The sequence below is a fragment of the Scomber scombrus genome, chromosome 14 (assembly GCF_963691925.1).
Source record: "Scomber scombrus chromosome 14, fScoSco1.1, whole genome shotgun sequence".
NCBI lineage: Eukaryota > Metazoa > Chordata > Actinopteri > Scombriformes > Scombridae > Scomber > Scomber scombrus.
This window is the reverse complement of record NC_084983.1, coordinates 23,461,708-23,474,239: the sequence shown is the minus strand read 5'-3', so window position 1 is coordinate 23,474,239 and position 12,532 is coordinate 23,461,708. Positions and strand designations below refer to the sequence as shown.

General features: G+C 37.4%; 2 protein-coding genes across 6 annotated transcripts in view; both read right to left on the bottom strand.

Annotated features, from left to right (window-relative positions):
• shroom1 (shroom family member 1) overlaps positions 1 to 4,721 on the bottom strand; it is a 32,631-nt gene extending 27,910 nt beyond the window's left edge. For 2 of the 3 annotated variants that reach the window (XM_062432676.1, XM_062432678.1), the window contains exon 1: positions 4,537 to 4,721. The gene's annotated coding sequence lies outside the window, so the exon portion shown is untranslated. Of the gene's footprint in view, positions 1 to 2,780; positions 3,117 to 4,536 lie in introns of those variants that run through there. The other variant, XM_062432677.1, reaches the window with a different exon arrangement.
• Positions 4,722 to 7,422: 2,701 nt separating this feature from the next.
• Positions 7,423 to 12,532, bottom strand: part of aff4 (AF4/FMR2 family, member 4) — a 32,498-nt gene continuing 27,388 nt past the window's right edge. For all 3 annotated transcript variants that reach the window (XM_062432680.1, XM_062432681.1, XM_062432679.1), the window contains one exon: positions 7,423 to 11,455. In XM_062432680.1, the coding sequence (XP_062288664.1) occupies positions 11,328 to 11,455 (128 nt within the window). In that variant the 3' untranslated portion in view covers positions 7,423 to 11,327. The remainder of the gene's footprint in view (positions 11,456 to 12,532) is intronic.

Here is a 12,532-nt window from a genome sequence, read left to right as displayed (position 1 = left end):
AAAATATACTATCTTTGCAGTATGGATGCCCTCTTTGTTCGACAGGCTTATGCCAGTCCAAAATCTCAAACTTATCACTTGCGGTTGTGCTACTTTGGATACTTGGCAGAGGCACATGGAGAGGAATGTGCTTGATAAGCAGCATGGGCAGGTACAGCAGGTAAAGCAAACAGATGATGTTCTTACTTAATGGTACAATTATCTAATACATACACACCTCTGATTACACAGTGTCTTCAATTATCTGTTATGTAAGTGTAACTACACAGAGTGTCAATGATCCTCGAGTTCCCAGTTGGACCAAGAGCAGAGCTTGTTTTCTCAACTTTTCTAATTCCGACTATAAAATAACTTTTAAAATCTTCTTTAGACACTTCCAAGTTCTGTCATTATGAGCACATTAGCCAAGATTAAGCAGATATTCTGTCCAAAAATGTGGACATTATGTCCAGAATTGATCATTATATAACAGCTACTTTAAGCCAAGTTGTCCACCCAGAAAACACATTTCACCCACGATCATAATTCCCATAAAAGTATCACTTACTAATGTGGTAACCAGCAATCATTTTAACCATTATCATTATCATTAGTACACATTAGACTTCAGAATATGCTAATTACATGGTGACATCTATATAAAAAGCTGTGATACATAAGAGTAAGGCCTTCACTGTGATTATGGATATGATGTGTGATCAGTCAGTCATTGGTACCATCTTTGATGCAAACGATGGCTTTCACGGTCCTCCAACTGTCTCTCCTCTCAGCCTTTCTCTTGAGTTGTTCACATCTTCTTTCCCTGCTCGATCTCTCTATGTCATCAAGCCACATGATGAGTCTTCCCACTCCTCATTTCCCTTCAATCATCCCCTTTGAAATCCCTCATCGTCAGCCTCCCACATTGTGCCCTGCAAACTCAAACTTTCTCTCTGTCGTCTTCTACATAAAATACCTTTATTCTTCTACCAGCTCCAAAACTGTGTGATATAATTGGAAAAAATCTACATACACTCTTTGATTAGCTCAAGTTCTACTATGATGAGGTAATTTTGTAAGTAATATTTACCTGCTAGTTTCATGTCGATTATCCATAATGCTATTTAACTTAAGGGTGTTTTACTATTAATGATCCTTTTCACGGTGTGTTTGCTTGTTGTAACAACCTCACATTTTCCCTTCTATTATTCCCTGTGACTTATTAATCCATGAGGGGGGAATTTTAACTTGTACACTGCATTATACGCAGGCTTCTCTCTTCCTCCTCTGTGTCAGAGTCAAATCATTCAACCAGATCTCGTTATCAGTGTCTAAAAATAACTTCCTGATAGCTACCGTGATGATGTCATACAACGCATGTGTACCTGGATACCTGTGCGTTATGATCATCGACCCATAAGTGCACATCCATCACCTTATCAGCCTTTCCAAGCACATTATATTCAAAAAATAGCATGACATCACGGTGGCTGTCACATACCTGAACGGCACACCTCATGCTAACTAGCCTCCGTGCTAATTAATATGTTATAGTGTGACCTTAATGTACCACAGTTTGAAAATAATCAGTTCCTTCTGCATGACATAATGTCCTGGTTTTATCTCTAACATCAACCATACGTCACCCTGAGTAGTCTGACACTATTACCCATTAAACCGTGATAATAACGTGTCTGATGGACTTTGGTCGGCCTGTAACCTTTACTTATCACCTCATTCTTTTAGTGGTGAAATGTATCCCTGTTCTCCCTCATCATTACCAATCCTCTCTTACACCTAAATACAGCCAGTCTGAGTGAATCATTTCACGGTTAAAAAAGAAAAAAAAACACCACTGAATTCCACTTTAACTGAGAATGGCTCATTCACAAGATCAGCTTAACAAAAGGTGAGACGCATTCATTTGCCTGCAACCATCAATACCCATGAAAGCCTTCCATCATGCAGGTACAAAGGAAGAGGTGGAATTACAACGAGATCACACCTTCATTACAGGAAAATGTAAACCACACAGAAACCGACCAACGAGCTGTTAACGGATTTATAACTCTGACACCGACATGTTACATCTTTGTCTATTACCTTTATTCTCACACCTCCATTAGAGTTCAAAGTAATACCATACAGAGTGATCATGATTTATTTCTATAACTGTAAGCTTCAAGCTGCCACATTTTGCTATTATTCTTGGCATGAGGTGTCTTATTGCTACAAAATCAATCTGAACTGATGTAACCTTAACCCTGTACAGAGGCAAACCGGTCGGTTCATCCTTGTAAAAGTTCGCTATGCAAAAGGTCACTGAAAGAATGTAAACATCCCCACACACACACACACACACACACACACACACACACACACACACACACACACACACACACACACACACACACACACACACACACACACACACACACTATGAGTAATTTTCCACTGACCAGTCTCACCAAGTCAAACAACAACACACCACTGGTAGGTCCCACACACCTGGTGAGTGCTGTGTTGTGTGTTTTTGCTCTAGTTTTAGTCTGTATTAGTTATATAAAAATGTGTATTGTTACTAACCGGACGCACCAGATGGTTTATTACACAGAACCATCTAAGAAGTCATCCTTGGAAGCTGTTTGGGGCTGGCACTATCAATAATTGGACGAACCATCTGTCTATCATCATCTATCATAGACTAAATTCTCACCGTCATCACAGCAACCAGCAACCAGTACTTCCTCAAAGGACACCGATTGGTTCAAACCACTGTTGGCACGACCACAAGTGCATACCTGAAGTTTGATGTGATGGATTTAAGCGTGATCTCACAAAGTAATCCTGTTCCAGGTGCTGGACATATGAATGTCTAAAATGACAGGACAAGGAGGTTTTTTCTGCAGCACCCCGTCATTACTATGCATATGTTCTGTTTCCTAAGAGGGAGGAAAGAGGGGGACGAGAAAGACAGCAAAAGACAGAGACATAGATCATGTTTCAACACGTAAGGTAAGTTTACGTGTATGGCCGGTGGCTTTGTCACCCTACTCTATTTTATAGCCCTGCCCTTCTATTTGCTTGTATCTTTGTTTCCGGCTTCCTTTCTTCTTTAATCTTCCTGCAAACAAACACACACACACACACACACACACACACACACACACACACACACACACACACACACACACACACACAAACAAACACACACACCAGTTAATCAAGCTATTACACAAGCTATACCACCTGTATGCAACGACTACCAAATATGTGTATTGTCACGTTTGCATGTTCTGATTTCAAATCTTTCATATCACGTTAACATACAGTGTGTGGCTGAGAAAGTAGGTCTCATCCATTGTTGTCTGCACAGTATTGCAACACACGTTTCGAATCAACAGGTGTGTATGTGGGCACCTGCATGTACAAGGTGGTTGCACACATTTAGACTCACACTCCTCTGCCTCCCTTGGTGAACATATGAGTTCCTGAGTTTTTGCATCCACATCCTCATGCATGTTAATGTCTCTGTGAGGATCTCTTTGCAACCTCCAGGTCAGACTCTGGATGCAGCGGAGTCGAACCACGTCAGCGGCATGAGCATTGGCATCCCGAGGCAGCAAACAGAGAGGCCAGTGTGCTCCTCCTGCTCACACCATCTGACCAACGCACTGCATGAGTGCTTCAGTTTTCAGCAACAGCACAAAACACCAGTGTCTGGTTTCCCCCAAAGCAACCCTGCCACGGCCATGGTGCCTTTTGTTCCCACTTTAAATAAAACATAGCCAAGTCATTAGGTAGAAAGGCCCTCCTGTGCATAATTCAGAGCCAGGTATCAATTTGAGACAAGGAGATAAGGTTGCAGCACTATGTTGGTCCCAAAAGACTGGCGACATACACACACACACTGCATAAGCAATGTGCAACACGGAAAGTATGACAATAACCATTACATGTGGTAATAACAGTAGTCTGGGTTGCAATTCACACTGTGAATTACAGAGCTAACTAACCATTTTCATCACCCATGAATCTGTTGATTGTTTTCCCAGAGCCCGAGATGACATGTTAAAATGCCTGTTTTGACCAACTAACAGACCAAAACCTTAAAGTATTCAAACTGGAAACAGTGAATGGTTTGTACCTAAATGACAATCCATTATGAGCCATTAATACATCTGGACATATAAAGGCAGCCTTTGGAGATTTAAACTACAAGGGTGAAATCAGATACCAAGGAGACAATTACACAATGTATGTGTTGAAAAATATAGCTAATCAATCACTATGAGCATTAACAAAGATAAATGTTGCTATCTAACATTAGCACCTTACTCTTATGTAGCTTATTCAAGGACAATGTTTTAACTCCCTCCCAAGTCGAAATATAACTTTTAAAACATGTGAATGTGAAGAGAGATTAACTATAAAGGGTTTTGTTTATTTCCATAAAGATATACTGACAGGAAAGACAAGCCAACAGGTTGACAGATGACCGAAACTGAACAGCGACACTAAAATGCACCTGCTGCCTCCAATGTCCCCTTCACGTACCTGTTGATTCCCGGTCGCTCGGCTTTTCCCACTTGTAGTCCTTGTTTTTCTTTCCTGAGTGTATCAACTCTACTCAAATGAATGAGAGACAGGAGGAAAAATATTGCAAAAAAGATTCACTTTTATATTAGTTGGTTGTCGTGCCTCGTCGCCTCGTCACCTCCCCCTCTCTCTCCGGTAAGGCGCTTTCCTTTCCTCTCCCTTCGCTCGCAGTTAGCTTATCTTACTCCCTGGAGAGAGAGAAGCTGATGATGGAAGGTAATGGAGCACCGGTTGGACCAATCAGAAGCGGTAGGAGGCGGGCACTTTGGGAATACACGACATCCTATTGGTCAGACGGTGTTAATGGCGGAATAGTGAAACTGGGACTTTCTCTTGGACTGTTTTGATGGTGGAGAAGAGGCAGCAGCTAAAACTGGACAGTGACATTTTTAAATCCTCCTTAAATAGACATATGTACTGCAAATTAATATTTTTAAAAAAATCATACTGACAAGGACAATATTAATCTATCAGTTGATTGATTTCATTGTTTTATTTATAATATATTTTTATTTTTATTTTACACTATGGGTGCTTATATTATTTTATTATATTATTCTGTCAGATTGTAATCCTTAATTTTAGTATTTACAAGTAAAACACTTTTTAACTTTGCTTTGTAAAGTGCTGTATATAGACAAGATAAGAAGTATCTTTATTGATCCCCCTTGGGAGAAATTCAAATTGACAAAGCAGTATAGTGGGACAAAAAAGCAGCATCATAAGGGTAAAAGTGCATTAAAAATATGATCTACATTATATAAGACAAAGTACTATAAAATAAAATACTAAATACAGTAAACTGGATCTTTGTGTAATAAATCTGCAATATATAAATGTGCAATATGCAGAAGTTCCTGAGATCATATACATGTGAATGTTCCTGCAATTACCATACAGAATAAACCCTCATACAGATACAAATAAATAAATGTGCAGAAAATCTGAGATATATACATGTGCAATATTCCTGAGATTTACAAAATTAAGTTGTTATTACCAAATATGATTATTAAAAGTAAAAACTGACAGGATCAAAAGCTCATTATGAATGTGAAAAGACAGAGTGAGCACAAACCCCACCACCAGTCTACATAAGAGTTAAATTTCTCAAGCGAGCACAATGTGGATTGGAAAGAGCTAATCATTTCTAAGAGGCTCTGCAATGCAAAGCTATATAAACTACTTTGAATACCTTTGTTTTATTCATGCACAGAAAGATTAACTATAAGCACCATCCATTTCTTTTAGAAATAGACAAACAACTGATTTTTACTCAATTGTCATTATTTGTTTCTCTGTAATTCAGTTCAGGTATTATATTAAGGTGATATATCACATACAACTTACATAAAGTAAAATGGAGAAAAGCTTTTAAGATATAGAGATAAAAAAGTCAGTGTGGATCTAGAGTCAGACCTTTCAGTGAAATATCATTCTTTATTTAATCTATCTAGAGTTGCAATGATTAGCCAATTAACAACTATTTAGATTATCGATTGTTTTGAGTCATTTTCCTTTTGTAAATATTGTTCTGGTGTCTTTAATCTTGTAGTAACCCAGATATCTTTGTGTTGTGAACTAGGACAAGCTATTTTGGGCTTTTGGAAACAGCATTTTTTCACAATTTTCTGACATTGTTTAGACCAAACGACTAATCACAAAAACAATTGACAGATTAATTGATAATGAAATTGATGTTATGAGATTAGTTGCAGCCCTAAATCTATCAATCTGGTTTTATAATCATCGTCTTCATTTGTGAATATGAAGTGATTAGTGGTTTCTGCAAATTATTGCTTTGAGATGTTCACAACTGAAATCTAAGAAGTCACAATTCAGATTATGAAACACTTCCTCTCTGTGAAAGTTATTTAAAGTCACTCTCTTCCCTGAACTATATTGTCAGTGTCCCATTGTTAGTGATACTACACTGTTCCCACTGCCACCAACAATGACAATGACTATCATGACAATCCAGTGTTAACAATTGCAGCGATTGATGGGATGATGACAGCTGTGACAGTAACCACTCATGACCACTTGGTGGCAATTCATTAAATGAAAACAGAAGCACAAACCAGCCTGTTGTCAGCAGCAGCTTGTACAAAAATAATGTAGAGACTGTGTGTAAAGGGACTTTCATTGAATTTCAAATACTCCTATATAGGTGGGTCTATAGTCTAGTTAGCAGTATTAGTCCCCCTGTCCACATACTAACTGGTGGCCACTGTTCTTCTTTGATGATACAGGTTGTGCCATACTTGTTGAGCCTTGACCGGTCATATATTACACTGTAGCTTTCCGTAATAAAAGTACAAGTGATTTGGCCACGCTTGGTCTGTAGGTATCAATGTGCACCCTGCAGAATTTGCTTATGACTTTTAACCAATAAAACACAATTGAGGTCCTTGGCTGCAAGATATTTAGCCATGTTACCAAAGCCATGTGCATTCATTTGGACATTATGAAGAATATCACTTTATTTCCATCTGTACTCCCAAAACATATTATTTTTCAGTAAATAATAAATAGTCCAGGTGCGCAGGTGGTCGAGTGGGTAGAGCGCATGCCACATACGCAGCTGACCCCGGTTCGAATCCTGGCCAGAGGTCCTTTGCTGCATGTAACACCCCCTCTCTCTCCCATGTTTCCTGTCCGTCTACTGCTCAATAAAAGGGGTCTATGCCGGGAAAAAAAAAAATAATAATTTAAAAAATAGTCCAGCCTTTAGTCTCAAGCTTACCGCTTTTCACTTACTTACCTTTTTGTAAGTTCATTTTAAATATGTTCTTGCCCTCTAATCTTGTGCTGCTAAAATAAAACTAGTACAACTCCATTAAACATATTCATATATATTTTATTCTCAATACGACAAAATACAAAGAATATTCAGGACAGACTCTCATTAGTCACAATTAATACTCACTTCACAAGAATGCTTTTAAATTACATAACCTAAGTTTGAAGATCAAACTCAATGAGTACCTTTAATCATATTGCATCCATCATATATAGTATTTCTATCATCAGTTCTCTTAAAACTAATCCAATTTAGACTATTGTACATAGTGTATGCTGCTTGTCTCAATTGTGAGACGACTTTTAGAAAAAAGGTGTTATACAACATACTGTATAAACTGCTACAACTGTTTTGACGTGTAGAGAAATACCTCTGTTTCAAAAGACATGTTGGACCAATTGTTCAAAAGGGACAAATAGTTAATACTCTTGTGAGGAAGAAACAAGACGTGGTTTTACATAAGACTGTACACGCCAACCGCCATGCATCCATCCATCCCATGAGATCAACAATATACATTTCATCAAAGTACACACTTCCGTATCAAATAGAGGGAAGACAAAATATTCGCACTTGGATCAAGAGACATTAAATGATTATGTGGCGACCATGATACTGAGAGACAGTGAAGCAGGAGACAAAGTATACGAGCACGTATAAGAAAAGGACTGAGAGATCAATTTGATATACAGTGTTCAGAGACAGAGATGTCGTCTGTAACAGCTTAGAAGAAGAAAACACAAAAGCCCACAGAGAGGAAAAAAATGTGCATAAAGTATCTCACAAATGTATTTACAGCATTTTTAAATTTCAATAAAAATGTCAACCTGTAGTAGAAATTCACCCTTAAAGAAATGTTATATTTACAATTTATACATTTGTATTTAAATAGAAACATGCAAGTGTTAACATCTTCCTACTGAATGTCAAAAAAACTCATCTTACCCTGGATTCTTTCAAGTTAGAATTAATATTAATTACTACTTACAATGAAATCTCATCATGAACATCCCCAATACATTTACATCTTCCTATTTCATAAAATGGTACTCCTTAAAAAGGAAAAATAGAAAAAAAAAAAAAAACATTAAGCAAAGGGGCAGAAAAATAAATAAGTGTGAGTAGCAAACTGTTAAAAATTATTCTAATGCTAAATTTGTACATTTGACTACAAGATAGTGTAGGGAACACAAGGCGCGGACCTGTACTTACAAAGTGTACCAGTGTATGAAGACATTGACTGGGCTGGCAAAACCCACAGAGGAATTCCTATGAGAAAAGTGGCCTCCAGCTTTAAGTACAAAATGGCTCAAGCCATCTGTGTTTGGTTATAAAAACAGATCTATATACACACACACACATATATATATTTATATATATTTACTAAACCAGTACACAAAATTGCAAAAGCTAAAGGCATTGGACACTTGAGTTAAACAGGTTTCTTTTTGAGGCAGAAAAAAAAGAAGAGGGGGAAAAAATCCCAAGCCTAAACAGAAACTGATACTTTTTTTTGTAAAAATCCTGCATAGATTAAAATAATACCTCCTCTGACTTTCTCAGTTTCAAGTGCAAGAGGAAATAACAGTATCCTACCTACAATAAAGGCCAGGGAGCCGGTGAAAGATTGAAAAATATAACACAAAAAAGGTAAAACCAGGGCCAAACAGTAATGATAGAGATTTCTTTTGAAAAAAGTGTAAAATGACATGTCAGGAAAAAAAACACAGCATATATGTTTTAGGATCGAATAAAATGCGAGAAAGTTAAAAAATATCACAGGTCTGAAGAATTTTAGTACTTTGATCATTTTCAACCAATGATCAACTAAAACATCAACCAAATAAACCAGTAATAATTCCATTGAATACCATTTGGCCCGGGATATTTCCAGCATGTAAGAAGTGGGCTGAACAAAAAACTAAACTAAACAACAAAGGGGACAGTCCTTCATGTCATTGACCAAAACCCAAATGTCAAGCACTGGCATCCACGTCTGCCTTGATGAGAACCAGTCATTTTAAATAACCAACAGAAATGTTCATGTGTGTACAGCTGGCATACATTGATGTCTCTACTCTGCCTGCTGAAACACATTAACACAACTAGCTGACACATTTCTTTCCTACTTTCTTGCAACACGAGTAATGATTAAGATTTTAAAATTTAAATAGGACTGATTACATATACAAATACTTTGCATCTCATAAAATAACCCCTGTTCAACCCTGTTTTAAACCTATGCATTTGAAAAGTTATACTTTTGCTTGGCCAGAAGAAAGAAAAACTGCTTTGTATATAAATAAAATCTATTTTGGCTGTTATACTTATTTGAAATATATAATCATAGATTTGACTCTTAGTTCTATAAATGCAACACTGCTTATCTGCACCACTGATGAGTTTGCTTCTCTAGAAAAAACATTTGTAACATCTTTACTTTCAGAGAAATTTGCTTTAGACCAAATTAATTTTCGCACAGGCCCAGTTTTTAGAAACTGCAATGTAAATAACTGCATTGTATTCATGGATACGAGCTTCAATACTTAAACACTCCCTGCTGTTCCTTAGAAAAATACACTGAGCAAACAAGGGGATAAAAAAAAAAAGAATAACACTGTATGTAGTGACTCTTCCTCGAGGAAATTTCTGAATGAACAATGAAGCTACAGTGTAAAAACATTTCATGGGAAGAGACTCATATTGTACAGCTTCAAAGAAGCAGCAAATCTCTTAGTGAGAACATTGACATGATCAATTTAAATAAGGCTGCAAGTCTAAAACCCCCCGCTAGCAGCCCCTAGAGGCCAAGCTGCTCTAAACATCCAAAAGAGAACAACTTAAACAACTGACCAATATTTTATTTGCTAGCAGGGCAAAAAAAAAAGAAAAAAAGTTAAAGATTCTGGTAAATAAAAAGACAATGTTAGAAAACAATACATGGATCAATATAACTCATTAGGACATTTATAAATATGTGTGTCAGAAGTATTAATCTGCTGTGCACAGTAGCCCTTCCTACAGTCCTTAAATCTTGTGGGCACGTTCCAAAATTAACCTTTAGCGCCTAAAGACATTGATGAAAAGATAAATCAAGATGGTTTAAGGTAGCTTAATTAGAGGCCACCGAGACTGAGCCAACGCCATCTTTTCTCTAAAATGTCAAATATATTAACAGGACGTGATTTTAAACTGAGTGACTGCAATAAAAACATAATTGTTGCCAGCTTTCCTTAACTGCCAAATGTTTAAATGTATAAAATGACAACTGTCGCAAAAGCAAATGGAAAAAGAAAAAAAAAAGACGGAAAAGGAAAGGTATTCATTCAGATATGACAGGTGATCATTTGTTTTCCTGTAGCTCACACACAAGGCACAAAAATGATAAAGAGAAACCTTCATTTTAAAGCACCTTTGGTGTTCATGGGAGGTACTTTGGTGAAACAAAGTAAAATAAAAAGTTAAAAGCCAAAGTAGCCTATAAACCAACCCCCATTTTTAGTGTATTCATAATAAATAATTCACCCAGCATTTCCTTGCCGAATAGATAAAAACATGGCCTTCAAAGATTTTGTAAGAATGCCGATATATGAAGCATGGCAATAAGCTCCATCATTTTTCCCCCGTGCGGTTTCGTTGCTTCTCCCTGTGTGGTGCTGTTGAAGGTGTGAGATGTCCTAAATTGCTCAGTGTTTTTGGCAAGCTGGTGTAGAAAATGGACACAGTGTTGAAGATATGTCTGAGAAGTTCATCACGTGTGTGTGTGTGTGTGTACATGAAGGACCAGAGGTGGACTGTGTGTGCATACAGTACGTATGGATTTGTGTGTGTCTGTCTATGAGGGCATGCGTGTGTCTTTGAGCACATGTTGCTGAACACGAGAGGCTGAGGTGTGGGTGTGTGTGTGTGTGTGTGTTAGAAGCAGCGCGCAGGGAGCGAGTCCTTGCTAGGGAATTAGCTTTGCGTCCAGGCGCAGCCAGTGGAGGCCCTGCCGTGTGTAACGCACCAGTTCTGTCATGCTGCTGGTGTTGAAGATCAGAGGACCCATCACCTTGTCCAACTCCAAGAAGAACTCTGGAAAAAACAAAACAAGGACATAGTCAGTTACAAAGCCACTGACTTCAAATCAAGCTCAGCAATAAGTAAGATCATTTGTTGCTTGCACAAAACAACAAAGTTTGTGTGTGAGGTTGACAGAATTACAACTATTTCATTATCAGTTCATCTCTTTAAAAAAAAAAAAAAAAAATTACTCAATTGTTTAAATCAATAAATATAAGAAAGTCATGTAAAAAGCCAAAAATGATGTCTTAAAATTGCTGTCCAGATCTTAAATAATTTAACCTTATGGCCATAAGAAAACTGAAAAAACAGCTTGTTTCAACACGAGCTAGAAATACTTATTGTACTATTCCTTATCATACTTACACATTAATGATCAGTGCAATACATCCTAAAGGCCCATTTTTCAGACTGTACTCAGGTTTTTAGAAATATTCTCTTTCATAGACAATGTGCAGTAGATAGACAACAGAAAAGGAGGAGAGACAGCAGAACAGAGGGAGGGAGGTGACATGCAACAAAGGATTTATTCTAAAGACGTGCAATTACATGGTTAAAGTCTTGAGCTGCACTGACTGCACTTTAGTTTTTGAACAAAAACTGCTGACATTTTACGAGACTTGTCGACTTCTCACATTCCTGCTGCTCAAGTGATGGAACACAATACAACCAGTGAGCACAGGTTGCACAACAGGGCTAAAAACCTTGTACTAAAATCATAAAGACACAGTATTTTTGAATCATTAACCAGGTAGGAGTAATACTGATAATATTGTATTTTATCTGTAGTGAAATTCCCTCTTCTCCCTACTTGAGTGCTGATTTGTCCCAGAGCATCTGTCAGTCAATCTGTTTAAACCACGCTAGTTACATAATGTAGATAGTGTCATTGCATATGACTCAGACCCCAGTGGGAATGCTGTTGCAGAGTTACTACAAACAGCATATATGGAGAGTGATTTTTCACAATAGGTAGAAAAGTAGGTCCCAACTTCTCTTTGAAGTATTGATATGAAAATTTCAAAAAGTGTGTTTCTTTTAATGAATTTCTAGATCACAAATCTGGAGCTGGTTACAATTCACATCAGT